The following is a 24,618-nucleotide window of genomic DNA, read 5'->3' on the forward strand; positions in this document are numbered from 1 at the left end:
TTAACATTTTCAACGAAATTGTTTGTATAGGATAACGATAAAAAAAAAAAGGTAAGAAAGTATGAGATACCGATACCACGACGATTTTTAGGAGCGGAGTGTCGTGAAAATACGGTGTTTAATTTCTCGCAATGACGAATGGTTCGTGGCTTCGTATCGCGTGAGAACGGACCTTTAAGGAGAAGCGAGAAAGATCGAGTGAGGGAGGTTGGAACGGTTCGAAAGAGAGATGGGTGTGCGCGAAAAGAAAAAGAAAAGAAGCAACGGGAAGGAAGGAGAAGGTTGAGGGGCACGAGGATGGGGAAGGAGTTTGCACGCGGCGCGTAACCGGTTACGCTACAAAGGTAGGCACAATAGGTTGGGGAACGGAGGGAAGGGGGAGAAAAAAAGCAGCCAACCATCGAGTCACAGCCACACACGAGCGATGTCACCGCGCTAGTGTTTGCATGCAGCCATCGTATGCAGGTAATAGCGGATCCATTCAGCGACGGACCACCATTTTTTAGGCCCCTGGGCTGTACAGTCGCGAGGGAGGAGGGATCAATTCCACGCCTCTTACAAAAATACATTTATTATTCATTTTCCGCAAATAATGTGAACGTACGTAACCTCTTGATGCTTAATATATTGGGCTGTCTGGAAAGTCCATGCCGATTTTTAGTAGACGGTACAGATCTGAATATATCGAAATGGCTGAAAACAAATAACATGTGTACATTCCTTAACAGGTGGAAAGGTCGTGGAACAAAATGGTACATACATAATTCAATAAATATAAACCAAAATTCAAATATGCCTTCGAATTTTTCGTAAAAAATAGGCATGAACTTTTCGGACAACCCAATACATTAGGTGTAGAAATGCACCTTTCTGTTATAAATACTTTTATTTAAACCCGAGTTACAAATAGCGTAAAGGCAGAGAATTAATTTCTACACCTAATACTAATGCAGAAAGTCCTATTCGAAGTTGTAAACCCTTTGTAAATAGGCTGGCAGTTAAAGCGTCGAGCTGACCCTGGATCCATCGACGTTGCAGCCTTCTTGTGCGCGCGCGTGTTTCCCGCTCGTTTTCTCTATCCCACGTAACTCTCGCCCCCCTCTTCCTCTCCTGTCCTCTCTTGACTACTCCCATGGAACTTGCAGCATGACGTCACGTTCGTGTACGAGAAAACGAGACGAGCGACACTGCGTAGGGAACCCGACGAAGCCGTACGAGAACCGGGCGAGATGCTGCTGCGCAGTTGAAACGGCAAGGTGCCTGACACAAGACTCTTGCTTGCTCCCTCCTCGCGGCCCCTCTTCTAGCTTGGGCTCGTTCCCTTCCCCTCTCTTCCTTCTTCATTCGTCTTTCTTTGGGCTGCTTCTCTCGTTTTCTCTGCCTGTTTACAAACACGCGTAAACTCGGCCGGAATACATGACATCATCGCGCAATCTCGCAAGTTGACGACGCCGTCGTAAGGACGACGTTCAAGAGACGACCGGTCCGTTCTCTTGGTGGCTGATCGATCCAAAGCTGCCATACTTTCGTTTTCTTGCGTCTCCCATCTTTCCAGTGCGAATCGATATCGATGATACAGGGGAGAGACCGAGAATCACAGTGGCGGAGGCGTAACAAAAATAAAAATTGTGCTATATCAAAATCTCGTGTAGACACGTGAAACGCGTGACAAACGAAAGTTATATTACTCTTTGATTTAGCTTTTCTTTTTAAATCTTAGGTGTTGATTAATTAACTCTGTGCGTTTATATTCATACATTTGTAACTCTACGTAGAAGTATTTACGAGTCGTCTTGTTATATTAGAGTACCAAATTTACGAGTCCTGAAGTTGTAATCTCCGTTACAATGAATTTGAAAATATAACATATGTAAGTCTCATTACATCTATAAGACATCCATAATATATATGTTTTCATTTAAAAAAATTAATTTCTTTCTCAAATCTCCCCCACTACTTCACTTACAACAAAATTGTTCACACCGCACAACTCATCCATTCGAACCAAGTAACATTTGCTAAAAACCGTTTTTCAATAGATTCATCTCCTCTTGAGATATTTGACCATTCCGATTTCAACGAAACACCCTGTATAGCCCAGGGGCCCAGAAAACCTTGATCCGTCACTGGTTTAGTCACGAATTAGGCAGCGAAGAAGAGCACGACGTACGTCGACGTTGCTTTCCATGGAATTCACGACGAATGGATTGTACGGGCAATAAAGAGAATAAACTGACCGCGTGTCGTGCCACGAGGAATAGCGTAACGTAACGCATAACGCAATGTAGTGTAGCCACCATTATCACCCTGCTCATCTGTACAGTTCGGTCCCGTGTCACGTACCGTCCGTGACTAGTAACAAGTAGACGAGCTATCGTGACGTCATCGTTATCAGTAGGGTACTGAATTAGGTCGCATATCGCGCGCATATCCGCGATTCCCTTGGTCCATTTCGAACGGTAAACACAGCACGGGGTTGATTTAAAGGATTCGCCTGTATCCTTGACGATTCTTCGTCACGCGAGCCTTCACAGGTCGTTGCCGCTCTTTTCTTTTACGGGCTATTACGGGATAAAAATTCGAAACAATTTACGAAAACATCGAATATCATTTCATTTATCATCGAAGAAGGTATCTGCAACGTTGGCGAAACGTTGAGATATCTTACTCTCAAAAAATATGGCGTAGAAGATTATGTTTTTTCAAGTCGATACATTCTTTCTTTTGATTTTCAAATCAAGCGAATACAGAGCTAAAAGACCAAACAGTATATACAACGGATATTATGAGATGTAGCGAACACGTCGCGAATCAAGGAACCAGAGATAAATTCTTTACTCTTTTTTTACAATGGCGCATTAAGGGCCTGGGTACGCCAACAGGGATACACGATGAGGCCACGAGGCTGTCTAACGAGTAACGAGAAACATATTGGGTTGTCCGGAAAGTCCATGTCGATTTTTAGTAGGTGGTACAGGTCTGAATATATCGAAGTGGTTGAAAACAAATAATATGTACACGTTCCTTAAAAAGTGGAAAGGTTGTGAAACAAAATGGCACCTATGTAATTCAATAAATATGTATTAAAATTCAAACGTGTTTTTGAATTTTTTTTTAGAAATTGGCACGAACTTTCTGGACAATCTAATATTTCGTGACTTGTGTACATCCACAAGAATGTGTATTTATAATTGTCTGTGTATGCACCAGGGATAGGGAAAATATTACACGATGAAATTGAATAAGTTTTATTTAAAGATTACGATTTGAACAACAACATGAAATCTGAATGAGATTGAATGAATGCAATGAACGAATCGCCATACGGGTATTTTACTTCGTCATCCATCATGCAGATAAATTTCTCCCCATTCCTGAAGTGCACTGTATATCTCCATCTCCGCCACCCCCATACTATCCGACATTGCACACCACGTTAAACCGTTTGGGCTAACAGTACGAGGTCAAGGACACGGCCGAATGGCGATTTACGAAACGATACAACAGCCATTATTACGCGTAACATACAGCGGAAAGGGAAAAAACTGAAAGTGCAATCGTGGAAAATCGAATGTTTCACTTGAAAAAGGTACATGAACCCCGACAGAAATAACCTAACGCAACCTCGGGTCAATATCGCAACAGACCCTTGAAGAACGGTATGTTTTCGTGTCGGCTAGTACACGTAGCGGCGCCTGTTTTTGTCGAAAGGTTAGTAGAGAAGCGCCGGATTGATTTTCTCTGGGCTAGCGTACATTGTGACGTGACAGAATGGTATTATCTGCTCTCGAGCAACGCGCTGCTTTTTACGATCGTACCAGAAAACCACTTTTCTCCAAGGAATCCCGTTGGATCATCGTTGATCGTTGAATTCTTTAACATATCGGGAATAACGAGACAGGGGTAACCGAAACATAAAGACGCGTCTACTTCGTAGCGATGGCTTCGTTTGCTGATTAATCATTTCGGAAACAAACAGAATTTATATGCGGAATCCGCACAGAAGCGAAAGAGATTCTTGAATTTCCGGCACACGAAACGATCCGACAACGTCGTGCGATTGCGGCGTTGCCAGATCCTCGGATGACGTCACAAGACACACGATTCTCGAACGAGCACGTAAAGCAACTCGCCCGCAAAGCCAGACTTACGCTCGGAAAAGTACAACGGTCTCTTTGTTACTCGATAGGAGTAATCGGTGTTCGCATCTACCCACTTCGCAGTCGGTGTACTAGCTACGATTTGCATTCGTATTCCTTTCGATAAGAACGTACCCTCGACTCTCGAGATTCCGAGTTGACGAGAAAAATCGGCGGAGCCAGTTTCTCGATATACCAGCCCGGCTTAAAACATTTTGCATAAAGAGAATGCGTGTGAAGTTAGCCCTGGACTTTTCGAATTTTTAGTTTTTCTTTCTTGTGCCGTATTGTGCTATATTTGTGCTGAATTCGGGCCGTAAATAAGAGATCGATAACATCGATAACAATTAAGAAAAGAAATAAGCGAAATAAGCCGAAGCTGTCGGCAAAGATCAAAGAATGTGGGAACTCCGTGATAAATGCACACTTTCAATCCCGAGCTTGTGCATTTATCGAGGCGTTACTGCACTCCGCTACCCGCGAGCGCGATGCAACTGCGAATGCAAATTCTTAACGTCTGATTCCTAACTTTGCCAACGCTGCGAAATTTGGCGATCTGACGAGATTTTGTAATTAGGAATAGTTGTTGTGCTAGTCTAGCACAATCCGGTACAATCAAAGAATATTCGGAAATATCACAATTTTTAATCACCGCCACCTTTTTTTTGTTAATTTTTATTGACCTTCGAGCTAATCTCAATTTTTAACGCACGTGTCTCGTGTACCGTAAGTAGCACAATTTAGCACAACTTGAAGAATTCGATTATCTGTCGCCGTTCGCAAATTGTGCGAATATCAAATTTGTTATTCCTTGAAATTCAACATTTTTTATCCGCGAAACGAGTAGAGATAACGAATTTCTATCAATGGCACAATGTAGCATAAGTTGGTACGCGTCTTTCTATAGAAAAAAAAGTTTGTTTCGGCAAAAGTGCGGGGCTAGTATAATTTCGGTTTTGTTTCTTTTCTTAATTGTTATCGATGTTATCGATCTCTTATTTACGGCACAATTCAGCACAAATATAGCACAACACGGCGCAAAAAAAGAAAAACTGAAAATTCGAAAAGTGCGGGGCTAACTTCACACACATATAAAGAGACAACATTTTAGCCGTGTTGGAATTTTCATCGAGTATCAGTTTGTCAATCGATAAGCATTCTTGTAACGCGTAACGGTTTCCAGAAACGATTGAATGGCGATTGTCCCGTAGAGTGAAATAACGCTTTTATCAGGAAATAACAGATGGTAGATACCAGTTACATAGCGAATCGTTGATAAATCGTAACGACAGAAGCGACTATATCTTCTCGTTACTCGTTGTTAACAACGTAGCGAAAACATACGTTTTGCGGAAAAGCAATTAAAAGTCTGTTACGTAATCGTTGAACCGATGATAACCCTACGACACTTGCCCAGGTGTGTCCGGATATTTATCGTGGAGTTATCAAACATTAATATTTAAGAAATTATCGTACCCCGAGATTGAAATCTTAATGTTTGCGAGGCTCGAGCTCGTGTATCGTCGATGACGAGCTGGGGGACTGATACGGGCTATTGCAAGATTGTAAACATAACATTCATTCACGTGACCAGACTTGAAGAAATCTTCCGCTCGGAGTAGATAATTATCAATATTTAAGATATCTACAAATTTTCACGGCACGTGTATGCACTTAGTTTTAATTAAGTCCAACTTTTATTGCTCGCATAAAATTTATATTATTGCAAAGCACTTTGACTAACTATATATAAATATATATAATATATATATAATATATATAAATCGAACGAATGTAAAATTTTTCAACCACAAAGTTAGTTTAATCGAGAAAAAAAAGGAGCCGTGATTTCGATTTAAAGAAAACTTGATCGAACCCAGGCATGTCTATCGCGTGTCTCGTCGAAGCGGAAACAATTTTGCACCGCGTCGTATTAAATATGATAAAGCCGACCTATCAAGCGCCCCTAGGAAATATAGTAACTTGGTAGCGTATACTCGTCGCACATACGTTACACGTGCACGAAATATTTTTTTTTTTTTCACGATTACAGACGTCGGAATAGGATAGGAGTAGCGTAGAGAAAAGTTTTGAAACGATAGAAAGATAAAGCTAATGTTTATAAATTGGGAGAGCCAAAACGACCTAGTTAGTCGGGTACAGGCTTGTTGTTATTTATAATAAACGTTTCGACCTTCCGTTCAGGTCATCTTTTTTATCAACTTCCACGTGGCAATAATCAACACTTTCATTTTTTGTTCTTATCATTTTCTTCGGCTTCTTAATCGAATTGCTCGCGTAAAAGAGACCCCGCGACCTCCTCGGAGACATTTTTACGATTATAATTCGAAGGGCGTAAAGATTCGCCGTTAATGTGTACGTAAATATTTAAGGTTACAAATTATACAATAATATACAGGGAATCCTGCTCAAGAGCATGAGAGCCTAGTAGAGCAAACCTCGAGCTTGGAGAGGATATATAAATCGGTTCCCTCGACGTCTAAAAGGCGCGGCGTTTCTTTATCGTTTAAGAAGATAGACGTAATTTATTTTGTTCACGATAAACGATTAAATCAAGGATTTAAAATATGCGTGTGCCACGATGTTTTAAATCCTTGATCTAATTACGACAGCCAATATTTTGGCAGAACGGCGACAGTAGATAAAACTTTATCATAGCAGCGAATGATAAAACCGTCCATTTTTGGCAATATAAGTTCGATAGCGTTTAATATATTCCACAAGTTTGGCCGCAATGATGTACACCAGCCTTGCACATGGCCGAGTTATCATCGAAGAGGTCACACAGAAATTACCAATCGGCTAAATCCGTGTTGGGCACATTTATATGGTCGGACGCAGGTACAGTACACTCGATCCAGCTTTCGACCTTGCTATTGATAGAGCTGCGATAGATAAATGCTGCCTAAGGATCCTGATAACGAAACGATATGGCAATGTTCTTTCAAATGTGCGCGCAATTTTCAAACGTGTATCGCTACGATAAAGTAAAACGAAAGAAAAATATCAGTTTAATAAATTAATTTTCGAAAGATTCTTGATTGAATATAAAGGCACCGAATTAATTTTCGCACATAATCTTTCCTTAATATTCTTTTATCTTCGTTAGGTGAGAACGAGAACCTATTATCAGGCTATTCAAACTATGGTGTCATTCACTTTTCCTGTTTATTTAATAATTTTTTGTTTCGACTGCAGCAAAGCAGTATTACAGTATGATGTCAGAGTGATGTCATTTCCTTACAAACTCGAACGTTTGTGTATAGTAGAAAAACATAACGCATACACAGACCATCGTTAACAATTTGATACACGTGGATAATTAAATCGACGAGTATTAAATATTGTTTGCAAAACCGATAAGCTTCTTTTTTTAAATATAATTGTTATATCGCAAAGAGCATCACGAACAAAGTTACACGTTACTTTTATTCGAATAAATGTAGAGAAACGCTTGATATTTACAAACGTGATAAAGAGTTCCATTTGATATTTACAAATTTGTTACATTACGAATTTGAACGTTGATACGCAACACTCTTGCTACAGATTACGTAAAGTCTTTATCAGGCTTCGCTCGAACGAAATATAAAATCGAGCCGGATATCGCGCGTACCTACAGAAAAAAGATGACGAAAAGATAACATAATTTAATACGTTTTCCGATAAAGTAATGCTACTATCTTATCTCGCTCTTTCCTTCACGAGACCGTTGTTAATCGTGCCGGTATACGATCAGCTTTTACAATTTTACGATGTTCCCATATACGTGGCCTGCGCGATCAGCTGACTAGGTTATAAATGGCGCGCACCGAAAGGCAAATGATAAACTTTTAAGTGATTATATCTGGCCAACGAAGCTTTAAATTGCAAAATGACGAAGGACTTTTCGATTTTGTTTTACAGGAGAAATTTATCTTAAATTTATATATACCTCTCATTTTTGTTAATAACCGGGAGACGTCTGTTAGACAGGATTCGCTGTAAATATGTAAAATATTTAACAAACAAAGAAGTCGAAGAACGATACGTTTTCTTTCAGTTATCTACCGACCATAACCTACAATTTCGTTTACGTATACTTCATTGTTGTAACAATCGCATCGTAATTAATAATCGAACAAATTGTTATGTATATGCCAAGCCTCCTGTTACCATTATGTATCGCGTATTCCCTTATCGCGAAAGAAACCCCGATAAAATAGCACGCCATCATGTGATCGTTAGGCTCGTGTTATGGTATGAATAAGTCATTGTTTATGTCATTCAAGATTACCATTTATAAGTTCTTTTTGAAAAATTATATCTAGTTATCGGTTTACGACGAATGTAATCTCGATAAAATAGATTAAACGTTACAACATCGGCGTTAGGATTACGAAGTCGTATTTTCATCTTGAAATGATGAAATTACGAAGAATTGAAATTATTATTATTATTATAAAAAATGTATAAGTACACGAATTATAGTTTAAACAATTTTGATTAACGTAACGTATGGTATTTACAATAAGTATTACGACGTTATCGTCGCGGTTCAATAAGATACAAAATTTCGTAAATTAGTTTTTCTACGTAATGTTTTGATTAAACATTTTTCAACTTTAACGTAATCGAATTTGAACGAATCGATATCATATACGAGATATTATTAAATTAAAAGTGTTAAGATCCATCCGTGTTCAGTAAAATCGACCAAGTTCGTTAGTAGAATTTTCTCGAGTGTAAAGCGGACCTCTGGTTGCAAAAAGCGGGTAGAGGGAGTGAGTGCGCGCGCGTGTGCTATCGCCATCTTATTTTCTCATTGGCCTTTCTCTCTTTATCGGTCTGTTCGCGCTCAGAGTCCCGGTCGCTGACTACGTGTCCCCCTAGGGCATCCGGCGGTGCGCATGCGCAGCTTCGCGATTATGACGTCACGCACCATGACGCCACAACGCCCGATTGGCGGAGCGCGTCGTAGCTAGTCGTTGTGTCGTCGTCGTCGTCGTTGGTCGAATCATGGACCCTGTGGCGGGGTAGTGGGGCGAGGAGAAAGGAACTAGTGGCCAGAGGAGGAGGAGGGTGGGGGGAGAGCGACACCCGTAGCTCCGCTTTACCACCGCATTCTCGAGCGTTCGTCTCCTCGTACGGCAACTAGGCGAGCGAGAGCACACACGTCGTGTACGCGCCGCATACCATTTACTTCGTGTCTCGTGTTTAACCTAGAATACGATTTCCCCGGGTTTTGTCAGCGCGCGTACGTGCGTTACACTAATGACTTAGTCATTAGTCGATCACGATCGACCGATCACCGCAGTTGTAAGTTGTGGGCAAAAATATCCGAGCGTCCGAGAATCGCAGTTGTTCTTTTTTCTCTGCTCCGCCTCTACGGCGCGTAGCTCGCTTCGAGCGGCCAGTAATACGCGCTCGCGAATAATCGACGAACTCTCGAAGCGTCGTTTCGCCGTGTCTCGATCCATGTAGCCCCCACGGCACTCGAGTGAAAAGAATAAACGCGAGAAACTCGGTGCGTCGAGCAGTCGAACGAATCGGTTGTTTTCGCTAAGCTCGGCCAAACACATCGAGTGGATTTCTTTTCTCGGTAGTGAAGTTGGTTTCTGTGTGGTGTTTATACGCGGTGAGGTTACCTCGAGCCTCGAGAATGCTGTAAACAAAATCGACTTGGTGCCCGGTTCGTTCGTGCGCGTGGGAAAATCCAGAAACAGGATAATAGACGTGTTTAAAGTGGATGTGAGTGATATTATCGACTTGTACGTATTTTTTGTGATTCCGTCGAATATTCACGGACGAAGCAGTACAGCAAAATGATGGGGAAGAGAACGCAGTGCTACTTGTGCGATCTGCCCAGGATGCCTTGGGCCATGATCATGGACTATTCGGAGCCCGTGTGCCGCGGTTGCGTGAATTACGAAGGCGCCGACAGGATAGACCTGGTATTGGAATCTGCCAAGCAGATGAAGAAGGCTCACGGCTTTCAAGAAGCCAGATCGTCGACGTCCAAGGGTTACAGAACTACCGGGCACACGGAACACAACGGCGCCACTAATTTGGATGTTCTACCGATACAGAATACTGGTCAGAGCCATTCGAGGCATCACAATATCGCCGGCTACTCGCAACTTCACCATCGTAACTCCATCACGGAATTCAATTCCGGCACCACCAGGCAACAGATCTCGCGGCAACACGAGGAAACTCACGAAATCGCTAATGGCATGAGGAGCAATAACGTGAGAATTCCGAACGCCCACCTAGCCGCTGTGGCACATCACGTGAACCTCAGCCACAACAGAGGCATCGCACAGCTCAAGCGGGGTATATCCACCATCGACGAAGACGAACACGCGGAGAAGAGGCTTTCCTTGGAAGAACAGCATCCGGTTAGACCGCCATTGACCAGGGGCGAATCCTTGCCAGCTGTAAGCCTCGCCGTCAGTTATGTTCAGGATCGAACCAAAGAGAAGCATCCTGTGAGAGCACCCAGTTTCGAGACTGCCACTACATTCAAGGCCAATGGTGAGTCAACTTACACAGAGGACCAATCTGGCTACTCGATTTCTATACATATTTGCTGTAGAAATTCATTCTGTGCCATTTTACATTCCATCGTCTTTGTATTAGGTTGTCCGAAAAGTTTCTTTCGATTTATTAATAAGTAATACATGCACGATATTTTATGTCTAATGTTACATTATTGAATTGTGTACGATTCATTTTTCTCCATTACTGTTACAACGTGAATATCTATGAAATTAGATTGTCTATTTATATAAACACGACCATACGAAATAATTGAGTGCAACTCGCGAAAGAAACTTTCGGGACAACCTAATACATGTAGTTTAAATAGAAATAGTTACTCGAGGAAAGATTTAAAGTTGTCTTCCTCTTTGTTGGTTTCTTTATACGCGGATGAAACGTTTTCCTTAGAAAGGCAGAGAATTCATTTCTACGCGTAATGTTTCTTCTACATCTGGCTGTGTCTCGATTTCATCGTTCTTAGCTGAATTTTATTTCCGTGCGTACGGTCTGTGTTGAAAGATTTCGGATACGATACGATCACGAAGCGGTACATTTCTTGCTGTAGCTTTCGTTTCTTTCGTTTTAGTGGGGGCAGTTGAATAATTTTTGAAAAATAGGATACGGTAATTCGTAGGAAGTAGAGGCATCATTGGATTAAAATTTAATTAAATTACAAAATCTAAAAGCTCCAAAGTACGAATGCGATCTTAATGCACGTTTTCGATGAAATTATACAGAAGAACTAAAATTGTAGTTCCTTGAAAATCTACAATCGAATCTTCCTTAACTTTAGTCGGGAATACAACTGTTGGAAGATAGGTTATAAATATTCTTGGTAGTTCGAAGAAATTTCACATCATCGGAATGTTCAATGGCCACTGGTTAGAGATGGGCGAAATTTTATTCCATTTATGAATAACGAAATCGAACGGGTATGTTATCATGTGTAGAAATTAATACTGTGTCTCTGTATTTAACAATTTACAACTCTAGTTTAAGTAGAGATATTTAATATACATAGCCATACATTTTTGCGTATTATTATTCTTCTAACAAATTACAAGTGCACTTGGTAATTACAGTAATTACAAAAGAATGACAATAAATACAATTTGATGGTCACTAAAATTCGAGAGTTATAGATTATCGAATAAAGAGGCAAAGAAATAATTTCTACACCCGATATATTTGTATATTCATCGTAAAATACTAGGTTGTCCAAGAAGATCTTCCCTCATTTTCTTGATCAAGCTAATTTATTTCATAATTCGAGTTAAAAATTGTTATTCAAGGAATAACCGATAAAGAATGTTTATCTTTTACTCATTACACGAAACGTTTATCTAGAGTGGATTTTGCCGATGCTGTTAGCTCGATTTTAATCTTCCACGTCCGTATTAAAGCGACACCTTAATTTTCGAAGCGAACGTTTCTTTCTCGTGTTATCGGTTGGTAGTAAAAATAGGAATGCGTTTCGGTCGTGCGCGTGGCCATCTGGCAAGAGAAAAGAGCATGCGTGTGTGGAAAACGCGTGCTCAGCCTTTAGACTTCGTAGAATCATCGCGGTTAAAGGAAGTTACGCGCTCTCCCTTCTTCTCTTTCCTCTTACTACGATCGTCTTGGCGTAGCCATCTACCATCTTTCTCTGTTTCTCGGGCAAGTTCCTTCATTGGGACAGTCGTCCAAACGCGTATAAAGGGAGAGACGTACGTTGAGCACGTGATAGGACGACCAAAAGATACCACCGAGTGCCGCCGGCGTGACGTCCAATCGAATGACGTCACACGGTATATTTAGATACAATGAATGAGACCGTTGTTGCTTAATACAAATCACATCGATGTTGGGGAACATTTTCACAGCGTAATTTCATCAACGATTCGTAACGAACTAGAACTCTTTGTGTACGTTACAACCGTTTCCATCTTTTTCCACGCTTTTCTCTGTCAAATATCGTATTTTACCGAACGAACGTAAACTGTGTTTACACTGGTGTATCACACTCGGCAGCATTTATTGAACATTTTTACACAGAGGAGAAACTACTGAGCGAAGCAAAGATTACTTTTTGTAATTATAGAGAACAGGTAAATCTTTAACAATGTTAATAAATGGTTTATTATTGGAAAAAGTAACGAAGACGATTCCTTTTTTAATAACTATGATATTAAGCCATAAAGCTAACCATACACTGGTGCCCGAATATTTCTGAGAGTCACTGTATGTATAGGAAAAAGTTGTTCAAAATGTTGATTTCTACAACATATATATATATAAATCGGTGAGGATGTACCTGTTCTCTATAATTACCTTACTTTCTTATTATAAGGCAGTTCGCCGTACTTAAAGCTTCGAATATCAAGAAAGTTTTGCAAAGCTCCCTGCCTCTTTGCGCGAAGTTATGTTCTTCGCGTTAATTCGATCGCGTCGGTGTGATACTTTCTGGAAAACCGGTTTCGAGCCCGTGGAGCTGCGACATTTTGCTGCATCGCGAAGGTAACTGTAGCGTGACCCCCTTTTTTCTTGCGCTGTTTTTCGTTTGAACATTGCTCATTGACGAAGAGGTTGACGTTGCTCGGAGTCGGTTCACTTCGCGTTTGTGTTGCCCGCACGTACCTACCCACAGTCGGGCTGACCTTGGTCATCGACCGTTATTTCGACACTGGCCACTTTCTAATTCGACCTTAACGCGTGTGTTTACGGTTATCGAATGGACTCGCTGCAGCGACCATTCGTAATTCGGCTGGACAATTGTCCTCGGTTCGTTTATGGGTGAAATACATTTCTACGGGACGATTATAGTCGATTCAAAGTCGTAAATGCGTTAAAGAAGAATACTTTAGCGAAGTAACGGAAATAGCATGGTCGGTTTTACCTCGCTTCAGTTATTTTTCTGTTACCTGACCTTAAACCGTTAGTATCTTTAAATGACTGCAATTAATAGTTATTATTATGGCTTTAAACGATCGTACGAAGAATGAAGCGTCGATGGATTCCGTTTGGTAAACCTAACGGTCCTTAAGCGTCGTTTCTTTTACTAGATCGGGGAATTTTCACGGGAATTAATACCTGTACGGTGTAAAAATTCATATTTTATCTCCATTTAGAAGGCTGCGATTAACTGTTAATGGTGGAAATAGTTTTTAACCGTTACCCAATGAAGAAAGTGTGTTCAACTTTGTGAATTGTTCGAGGGAAGAGTTCTTTGATCGAAGAATCGCACACATCTTGCGCTATATATTTTTATCAATGTTTTCGAGAACATCTTTCGCGTGTGTATCCCCCCCCCCCGTTTTTTTATCGAAAATAAATTTCCACTATTCATGGTGGTTTTTTTTTTTTATCCCCGAGGGTGGCGTTTCCGTTTAAAAGATAATTCACAATTTACGTACGCGCGTTTCGATAAAAATAGTTAACCGCTGACGAAGATTAAGGTCTGGAAATAAACATGTCTTGTGACAGAATTTTTTTGAAAGCCCAAAACATCGTTTATCATTTTTATTTTTTTCAAACTTGCGTTTTACAGGAAACGATAATCGTAGTTCTATCCTTGAATCGTCAAATTGTACAACACAGTATTTTGTATTTTTTTGCCATTATTATTAGACTGCCAATTTGATGCATTTACGAAGTAAAACAAAAAATTTGTATAACGTATGTAGAATATATTGATTAATTATATATTGATAGTATATTGATTAATACAATAATAATGTGATATTTCGTTTTACATAAGTGCGCATACCTATTGGCTATGTTTACTACATATATATTGTATTAATTCATATCATAAATGCATAAAACCACAGTCTGATCATTGTACGTAAAATTTTAATACAGCCGTGATCAGTATTTGACGGCAAATAAAATGAACGTGTAAAGATCTATTTATTTGTTCACTGTGAAGTATTTATATAATATTTATCGTAGTTTCATTGCGTTTAATGGGAAGTGTAACAGATAAACAGTTGTTTTTATTCGAAATTTTTATCTAACTTTGTTTTCAAATATATTTATAGTAACAGGCAGACGCGACAAATGCGAATGTCCTCGTGTTCTTATCGCGTTAAAAATTGTCGAGACGGTGTAGTTCCGCGCGCAGTTATGTGTCCAGCCGTACCTTATTCTCCCTGTCAGACTATTCAAATTTATTGCTCATTTCACTTTACCTATGCGCATTGCATTCTCCCGTCACTCAATTTCCTCTGCGAAGGGAGCTAAGTTGCGTCTAGAGCACTCCCATTCTCCCTAATGCAGAGTAAATGTATCAAGGCTTACGTAACGGCAATTTTCTAAAAAAAGTTTGAATATACTACAGGAATATACTACACGAGATCCTATATTCCAAACTAGCGAATTCGTTTTTCAAGTTTCTTAAAATTTGTCATTTTCACACGCATAGTGACATAGATATATCGTTCGACACGAAAGGGATAACGTTCTACGCATAGAAATTAATTTTACGTCTTTTCAAGGTACATTTATCATAAATTGATCAGGAAGTTATAAAATCAAATCACAGTTTTAAACGATTTTAAACAAATTAAAAACGGATGAATTTGGTACGTTCTAACCTAATAACCAATAAGAATTATGCAATAAAGTCGGTAGCTTTTCGGAATTGCGCTTCGATTCGTATCGATTATACGATTAAAACGTGTCGTGTTGATTTCGAGTGATTGATCGGTTTGATATACAGGGTGTCCCAAAAATGTTGTAACACATTGAAAGAGGTGTGTTCGGGAAGTGATTTGAAACAACTTTTTTCTTAGCGCAAATGTTGTCCGATGCTTCGTTGAGGAGATATTAACGAAAAACACTGACCAATCAGAGCGCGAGGATGCCGTTGGAGCCCCCGCGGTAGCGTATGAGCGAAGCCGGCTAGCGCGTAGCCTATGCTCAACCGGCATACTCGCGCTCTGATTGGTCAGTGTTTTTCGTTAATATCTTCTCAACGAAGCTTCGGACAACATTTTCGCTAAAGAAAAAGTTGTTTCAAATCACCTCCCGAACCACCCTTTCCAAGGTGTTACAACATTTTTGGGACACCCTGTATTGATGGAAACGTGTGCACGTACGATGGAGAGACGGGTGAGAAACGACGGTCATCAACGGTAGTAACGAGAACGCGCCATGAGTCGTGTTTCGAAATGATCGGCCACGCTTGGCGAGTTCTCGACTATGCTCCATCGATCGCGTACAGATACTAGAGGGGCATGTACACATCGGCTTCGGTGTCTACGTCACTGGTCGATTATCGCGCTCGTCCCGTCTCGCGTGTCTCCTCGTCGTATTTTATATGGGGTGTCGCAAACGCCGTCATGGAACTTGGGTTAGGTGGGCAAATTTTCATTCGAATGGTAAATATTAGATGTAGAAAGTATCACGTTGATCTCCACGTCATCCGCTAACGGGTGACACGGAGTTTCAATTAAAACAGCGTTAAATTCGATGCATGAAAATCTGTCGTGAACGTTTCGTGTTCTCAAGACCAACGTTTTCTTTTGTTTCGGACAGTACCAGAAAGTCAAATAAGTGCTGTTATTTTAACGTGACATTTAGCTAGCCGTGACGCGAATGGTGTTGTTTCCTCGATTCATTAACGATTCATCAAGGTTATCTCCGTGTTCCTAAACGTAACCTAAGAATAAACTCTCCGTGCACTATGTAGAGAGACGTCAACCGTGAACGGGTGTTGACGGCGACGTCGACAAAACGCACGGAGGGTTATACTTTCGAAACAAGGCCATTCTATGATCGACCGGTTAACAACTGTATTGGCTTGCACTGATACTCGTTCCGTCATTGCCTTTCTAATGTTATCTATAAAATTGAATACGTAGATACGATACCCTTTCAGTTAATGTAAAAATGGTTTAACTTCTATAGATATAGACTAAACTCTTGCGACATGTATAAATTAGACATTCGGGGTTAAATTTTTCGTTACTATTGGGTTGTCTGGAAAGTCCATGCCGATTTTTAGTAGGCGGTACAGGTCTGAATATATCGGTTGAAAACAAAAGGTGGAAAAATTGTGGAACAAAATGGTATATATATATAATTCAATAAATATATATCGAAATTCAAACGTGTCTGTGAATGTTTCTTAAAAATTGGCACGAACTATCTGGACAACCCAATATTTCCGACTTATTGTTCTGGTTGAAACATTTCATTTACGTCGTATAATTTGGTTCTTTCACGATCTCGGTAAAATGAGAAGAGGGCTTTAAAAATATTCTGCATTCGGAAGTTTCTTTCGAAGGTGAGACGTTAACGAAGATAAATATAGTATTCGTGAATTTGGCGCGGTTAAAAGTCTAATTACCACGACGAATGTTGGATTATTTAATTTTTGATTGTATCGTGACAAAATTTTAAGCTAGTAGAAATGTTGACGAGTTTGCCTGGCAGCCAATGTGTCAAAGAAATTCCCATATTCCATTTAGTCTCGGACTCCATGTAGGTGAAACGTGCCACTGGTCTATCGCCGAATGTAAACGAGTTATTCAGGTGGCCTGTCTGAAACGCCTCACCCTGTATACAAAGCGCAAAAGTGTGACTAAGCCAACCGCCTACGTTGCACGATGCGATGTCGTCTGTTATAAAACCCGCGCATGCGTTTTCTTTCCCTCCGATCTTGCTCCTTGGGATCCAGCGTGCGCCTACTCTTTCCCTTCGCTTCCTCCATCAGGCCTACGTTCTCTTCGCATGATTCGAGATAGATAGAGGGACGCCAGCAGCGGTCCTTGCTCTATCAAAGTCGCGTCACGGAAAAGTACCGGTCACACGGCTTCTCGATGGTAGACCACGCTCTCTCTACTCGAGAGACCTCGGTGACTCGCGCGCAGGGACGACAGCGGAATGACTGGCGCCCAGGTGCAACTCCCAATTTAGGCGCCACCTTCTAACTCGTGTTAACCTTATGATTGTGAAGAGCGTATATACGCCCCCGTAAAGGAGATATTAACGGAAAACACTGACCAATCAGAGCGCGAGGATGCCGTTGGAGCGCCCGCGGTAGCGTATGAGCGAAGCCGGCTAGCGCGTAACCTACTCTCAACCGGCATACTCGCGCTCTGATTGGTCAGTGTTTTCCGTTAATATCTCTTCAACGAAACCTCTGACAACATTTTCGCTAAGGAAAAAGTTGTTTCAAATCACCTCCCGAACCACCCCTTCCAAGGTGTTACAACATTTTTGGAACACCCTGTATACTAATAAAACGACGATTAAATGTTTCTACTTAAACTAGGGTTATAAATGATTGAATACGAAAGCACCATGGTTCATTTCTATGCTTAACGACATTTCTTGTAGTATTTATTTTTGCAACATCGCCAAATTCTCAAATCCATACCAGATCGATCGAACACCTCGCCCTCAGAATTCAGAAACCTTTATTTTAAAAATAATAAAGCAGAAAAATGAACTGAATGCAAGATGGCACGAATTTATTATATATAATCTCTTGATTCTTTAACGAAAAAGCCAATCGTTCTGGTGACGTGGCGACCAACTTGTCAAAGCCAGCACTGCGCACTGGTTGGATGGTGGGGGTAGGTACGTGCCGATGCTGGGTTGCACTGGAATAGCTGGATATCGAGACATCGCATGTCACGGTCCTCCGTAGAACGTGACGAAACCGTGCTTTTTAATATCGATTCGCGCTTATCTGTCGCTGGGGGAATGCGTTTCTCCGTACGGGGGTTCGGAACCGTGTAAACATCGGCGAGAAAAATAATTGAACGATAATCGAGAAGTAGAGTGTTGTCAGTAAATTCCATTGCGTAGCATCGATAAAACCGAACGGATAAAATTATTTCCGATGTTGCATATTTTATGGAAATTCAACTTCCACGGAACGAGACCGATACTTTGAAAGTTAATCTGAAGTTTTAAAGAATTGTTAGTTCACGTTTGTCGAACCGAATAGACTTTACATAAACGTGCTTTATTTTTCTACGGTTATCTGTATACGAAACATTAATATTCTTCGAGAATTTTAAACGCTGACGTAAGAGTTTGTAATATATCGAAGAAAGTAAACGACTGTTGTTTGTTGACCTTTCTTAACGTATAATTGATTCACCGAACGAAGAACGCTCTTTCGAGCGAGACAACGGATCACGTTTTCATGAAATATTAAATAGACGATTGAAATGTCGGCATGGTTATGTTCGCCGATGGAATTAAACACAAATTAACAATTTAAAGTACCAGTACTGCGTTCCAACAGTGGCACGATGTTTCGTAAACTATACATTCTTGTAATCAAATTAGTAACGACGTAGTATCACACTAATTAATTTTGTTCTTTTTATTCTAACAAATAATAGAAGGCTAAGACTTGGGTTACGTATAGATTCATTGCGATCAATATATCAGATCGAGAACTTGGAAGTGACGAGTAAATAATTTCACTTAATCGAATGTTATGGTACAGAATTAATTTCTACACCTAATATCATCCAATTCAGTACCAAGTGGAAGGGATTCGTAAACAAATATCAAAGTCGTAACCTCGCCATGTCTTCTCGTATCCAAACACCAGTAATACTCTACATTCTGTGGTGTGCGAGCGACGATCTCGGTCATGAAAAATAAATAAGTCACGAAAAGCATTCCGTAAACAGCCGGCGTTTGTCGATGGCACGTCTTGTTCCTTGATCGTCGTGTTCTCTGGAATATAAATCTCTCGGTAATATTGAAATTCGTTCGACTTAACGGACAGCTGATAACTCCATCTCCTTCCAATGTTCGAAAGTCGGCCGTTAGTCGTCCCTCCGATGTTTTAAGACCTGTAGAAAACGAGGTCCCTGTACCGATGGATAATAAAATCCCTCCGCTTGGTTTCGTTAAGCGTAATCGCTACGTGCTCGCCACGGCGAGGGCAAAGGATATCTATTTCTGTCCTCGCATCTGAATCATTGCCTTATTAAAAGCTGCACAGCAGGAAATGTTAGCGTAGATTATTTTCATGAAAAATGTAAACGGCCAGATGAAAATAAACTTACGAGACGATATTTGGATTTTCGACGATTGGCAATCGCTCTCGGTCGCGTTCGTATTCGTGTGCGGTAGATCGTTTTGGGACAGCGATTCTTAACCCCTTTTTAAGCTCGCGGCACGGTTCGATGATAGATAAATGATTCGATTGAAAATTTTTGCATTCATTTTCATCGACACCGTTGCAAAGTACGATGCAAAGGCACAATGGTTAAGAATCCTTGTCTTGGAATGTTGGCGTAAAGATGCATTGAACTGTTTGATTTTCAGGGGCGTACGTTGGCCCGTCTATTCCGTTGGCGCCAGGAAATGTGGCAGCGAATGGCGGAGGTTCCCCTCTTCGTCCACGAACGAGCCCTCCGCCACCGCCACCACCGGCGCAGGAGGGTTCCAATGATAATTCACAGTCGAATCATCACCAGGTAATTAAGAGCATATACGTCAAAGATCGTTTTCAACATTTTTTTATACAGTTCTTGTATGTAATATACGAACGCATTATTCAATTTAGTTCCACGTAAAACATTTTTGCATTTAACTGAGAAAAGTACGTTTAAAACTAGTCGTCCCATCGCGATAGAAATATTGGCTATTCGAAAAAGTTGGTGGCGTTTCTCAACCATTTGCATGATTTCATCGCCATCGTTCCGTGATTGGTCGACCACAACGTGATGCATCTTTGACATTAAAATTTTGATAGACCATCTTGTCCGTAAACACCACAAATTTTTTCACAACCATTACCAACACCCATTAGTTAGAAATGAACGTTGGTAGGTTTAGCGTTAATGATTTCTCAGATATTTTAATTATAGGCGTTTATGTTCATATAGCATGCAAATTGAACGTAAGTTTGCCCTTCAGGGTTCAACGAATGGACCGTCCCCTATGGCAGCGCTCATGTCCGTTGCTGACAACCTGGCGTCGCCCGAATCAGTGCCACAACAACCGAATAATCCCAGCCCGACCAGCAGAAGCCCACCGACTACTGCTGCAAACGCCCAGCAACGCAGCACCTCAAGGGGTTCGCAACACAGCCCCAACAGCTCAGGTAAATATCAGTTGGGATAATGTCGCTTGTATGCATAGAATTATTAAAATTCATTACATAGATACTTGTGTAACGTTTTTGGCTGGTAATTTCAGCCTTCAAACAGTAGCCCATAGAGCTTGCCGCAGAAAAATGAGTTTCAATAAGTCTGTGCTGTAGTTCAAGTCTGTAGTTCGGTAGAAGGATTTGTTTGCGTTACGTTATTCTATTGTCAAGAATATTTAGAGATACTAAGCGATATCGATTGTTCGTTTACAGGACCGTCGGGTAGGAGGTCCAGCGGTTCAAGGCACGTATCGTCGACGACAGTGACAACATCGACAGAAGGAGCAGTCGCCCAGGTCGCCGGGGCCGAGCAAGTGTCGGCGCCGATACTGAAATGTACACTGTGTCAAGAACGTCTCGAAGATACGCACTTCGTTCAGTGCCCCAGCATGACGCACCACAAATTCTGCTTCCCTTGCAGCCGGGAGAGCATAAAGAGACAGGGCGCTGGCTCAGAGGTAAGGTTTATCTCGTACTCTAGAGTATTGCTTTGGATTTGTTTTTAAAATCACTGTATCATTGACAAATGATTGAAATAAGGAACTAAGTAGATGTCGATCCGTTAACACGTTGACTGCCAGATTAATACTCCTGAAAATTTCTACTGTGATTAAGTTTCGTTTCCAGACTATTGAAAACTACATGATCAAACATTTACTGTAGCATCTATTTTTACAACTTCGTCGAAGTTTAAGAATTTCATTCAAATTTCTTTTCTTTGATACTTAACATTCAGAATTAATTTCGTTTGTTCATGAGTGAAAAGCACTGTCACTCATGTATGGGTGAAGTGGCGATCAACGTGTTAATTCGCCTCTTTACTCTCTGTTTCAAAGTTAAAGTAGTATACACGAGAGACAATATTTGAGCGAATGCTAGTTCCAGTGTTAAGGGGTTGCACCAGGCAGTGGAAGGCAAATGGTTTGCAAAGCCCTTGTCAAAAATATCTCCCGTAGAAAATTAAAAGCATTGTGCATATTGATTTGAATATAACTAGGAATATATCCTAATACTTCCTAGACAAATATTTTGAACAATAGAATTTTTCAATATTAAACGATAAAGAAAAGAAAATTACAATAAAATTATGCGAGACCCTATTTCGCCTCTATGTACGGCCGCCACTGACATCATGTCCAAGTATTCGCGTTTCTCGAAAAGTTTATCGCCGCAGAATTTTTGGAACTCTCAAGCCTGGTGTATCCCCTCCAAAACTCGAGCCATTCATCGGTCGCACGAGAACCTAATACGACGATGACTCGTCTCGTTGCAGGTTTATTGTCCAAGCGGCGAGAAGTGTCCGCTGGCGAACAGCCAAGTGCCATGGGCGTTCATGCAAGGCGAGATAGCCACGATCCTGGGCGACGACACCACGGGCTCTGGTCTGAAAGTAAAGAAGGAGAGAGAAACTTAAAGATTCTCGTTAGAGTTTAATCGGGGCTCAAATTTTGCACCCTCGTCGAGAGGGGTATCATGGTGGAACCGTGAAGGTTCACCGAAAATAGTTTTGGTAATGGTGATCAATGTTGGCGGTGTGGGCCAACATAATCGACTCGAGCCAAAGACGTTTGTCGGTGTAAATTGGATTATCACGGGAGATTGTCGACGTTGTCAGGGAAAGTGGACGATTTGAGTTTCCAAGCTTTCGTCGCTTGGACTTTTTTCGATTCACGGAGGCAACTCAATTGTTCTCGATCGAACGTCTTTACGTTCGATCGAATTGTTTTCGACTGGTCTTGAGAAGAAGTCTTTGGCATTTTTGCGCGCTGGCATCGGTCCTGCACACGTGTACATATGGGATTATCGTAGAACGGTTAAATACGCGAGGAATAAAGGAGAAGAAAAAAAAAAACGTGGTCATTTTTTGAGAGACGAGGGGGGGCTGGAGAGCGAATGTGTAACGAATACGAAGGCGGAGAAAAGTCGCGGAGAGTTGAGTTTGGGTTTGTACTTAGGCGGGATCGCCTTTATTTGTTTGTTGTATCGCGAACGTTCTTGCGTTTTACTCTTTCTTTTGAAAATACAAACGTACACACAGTCACGTAGACCTTTGTACACGTATACAAACCTCTACACACAGACACAGACTTCTATACACACACGCGAACGTACTTTACAGACATACACAACCCACCCACCCACCCACAAACAAACAAGAAACACTCGATATCGCGCGAAGTTGGGCGGTTGTATTGTACTTTATTTGTACCCACGCTGCACCGCGTAAAATCACGGGTCAATCGAGAGGTTGGTTAGCAGCGTGTTAACCGTCGGGCAAGGAACGACGGTTGTCCTTTTCTAATCTTTTATTTGTATACTCTTTCTACTGTTACACACTCGTTGTACGATATGGAAACTACAACACGGCGGACATATTCTGACCCAGCGTACGGGTTTTTCTTGTACATTGTGTATATGTGTACATACCATGTTATTAATAAAACTTACGACTAAAGGAGTAACCATTTTTAAATGTACAAAAGAGCATATTTGCATTCGTTTTTGCGTGTGATCTATTAAATTATTATTTATATTTTTTTTTTTTTTTATTTTTTTTTCGTCTACTTCTTTTCTCGTGTTTCGGATTCTCGCGTCCAAAAACCGTGTCGTTTTTAAGAGAACGCGTGTTATATAAATATACATACGTACATATATTTCCTTTTTTTTTTTCAATTTTCGTTTCTTTCACGAGAAATCTCGCGAATATCCGTTGTGTGCATCTCTGGTGAAACTCGTAATTACAAAAGATTTAAAAAAAAAAAAAAAAAAAAAAAAACTCGGAGAACATTGTTAGAGCGAGGAAGGGCATGGGAGTAACTGAGGCGAGCATCGTTCTAATCCAGTCATTCTTCACGGATCGACATATCCGATCGCGGTAACGTCCACTTTCGCCTTTAGTTAATCGCTAGACTTTAAGTGAGGGCCTTTTGGTTTTTCATTTCTGCCGATGGAAAGAAAAGGTAACGCCCGTCGAATAGGAACCATACACTCGCTATGTCTAAAACGTAAAAAAAAAAAGAAGCAAAAAAAAATTAATGGAGAATAAACAAAAAAGTGAAAAAAAGAAGAAAGGCGAGAAAGCAGACATAGAGTTCTTGCAGGAGAATTTTCGAGCTGCGAGCAGCTCCATTTTGTATATAACGTATTTGTACAAAACGGATCGGCACATGACGATAAGTTTGAGGGGGGGAGGGGGGGGGGTGAGCGGCGATCGAAGAAAAATCATCAACGAAAACCGCGCGCGCGCGCCGCCTGGACTCTCAAGTTCTACGCTCTCTTGTATTCGAAACGCGTTGATTTGCCGACGCGGAACTTGAGATCGTTTCTTCGTAGATCGGGGGCGTCGTTTGATAATATTGTTTCGAACGAGGTTAGGGCTAAACGCGGATTACGAGCCCAATGTGGACGCAGCGTTCTCTAAAACGACGCGAAACAATTGCACACTGCGCGTGTACTCGTTAACGCTAAATATACCACGATCGGTTTTTAAATTTCGTATTCGACTTCGATGCAACTATTTCGTGTCTCTCTCGTAAATTTCTCTTTATGAATTCTTATATCGTATAGGTTTAGTTAAGTATTCTTCTTCTTCTTCTTCTTTTTTTTTTTTTTTTTTGTCCACTTCATTTAGGTGATACATATGAATATATATCAATTGCCAAGTATTTATTCAAGGTATCAAACTGGTGTCGAATGCAGCAGTCCTTGGTTTTTTTTTCTCGCAATAACGTCCTCAAACAAATAGATAAGAAATTAATGTGAGTTACACGAGCCAAAGAACGAAGCAGAATTTGCATTTCAATGCGCGGTGCACGATGCAAAACATAC

At 40.9% G+C, this 24,618-nt stretch overlaps 2 protein-coding genes across 4 annotated transcripts in view; both read left to right on the top strand.

Moving 5' to 3' along the window:
• LOC128895501 (uncharacterized) overlaps window positions 1–24,618 on the top strand; it is a 66,686-nt gene that overhangs the window by 24,120 nt on the left and 17,948 nt on the right. The window lies entirely within an intron of this gene.
• Window positions 9,182–24,001, top strand: LOC128895511 (interferon regulatory factor 2-binding protein 2). The gene is made up of 5 exons (XM_054158170.1): window positions 9,182–10,676; window positions 19,965–20,116; window positions 20,559–20,745; window positions 21,004–21,248; window positions 22,064–24,001. The coding sequence occupies exons 1-5, from the start codon at window positions 9,965–9,967 to the stop codon at window positions 22,202–22,204; spliced, it is 1,437 nt and encodes a 478-aa protein (XP_054014145.1). The 5' UTR covers window positions 9,182–9,964; the 3' UTR covers window positions 22,205–24,001.

Source organism: Hylaeus anthracinus, unplaced genomic scaffold (genome assembly GCF_026225885.1).
Source record: "Hylaeus anthracinus isolate JK02 unplaced genomic scaffold, UHH_iyHylAnth1.0_haploid 5, whole genome shotgun sequence".
Lineage (NCBI taxonomy): Eukaryota > Metazoa > Arthropoda > Insecta > Hymenoptera > Colletidae > Hylaeus > Hylaeus anthracinus.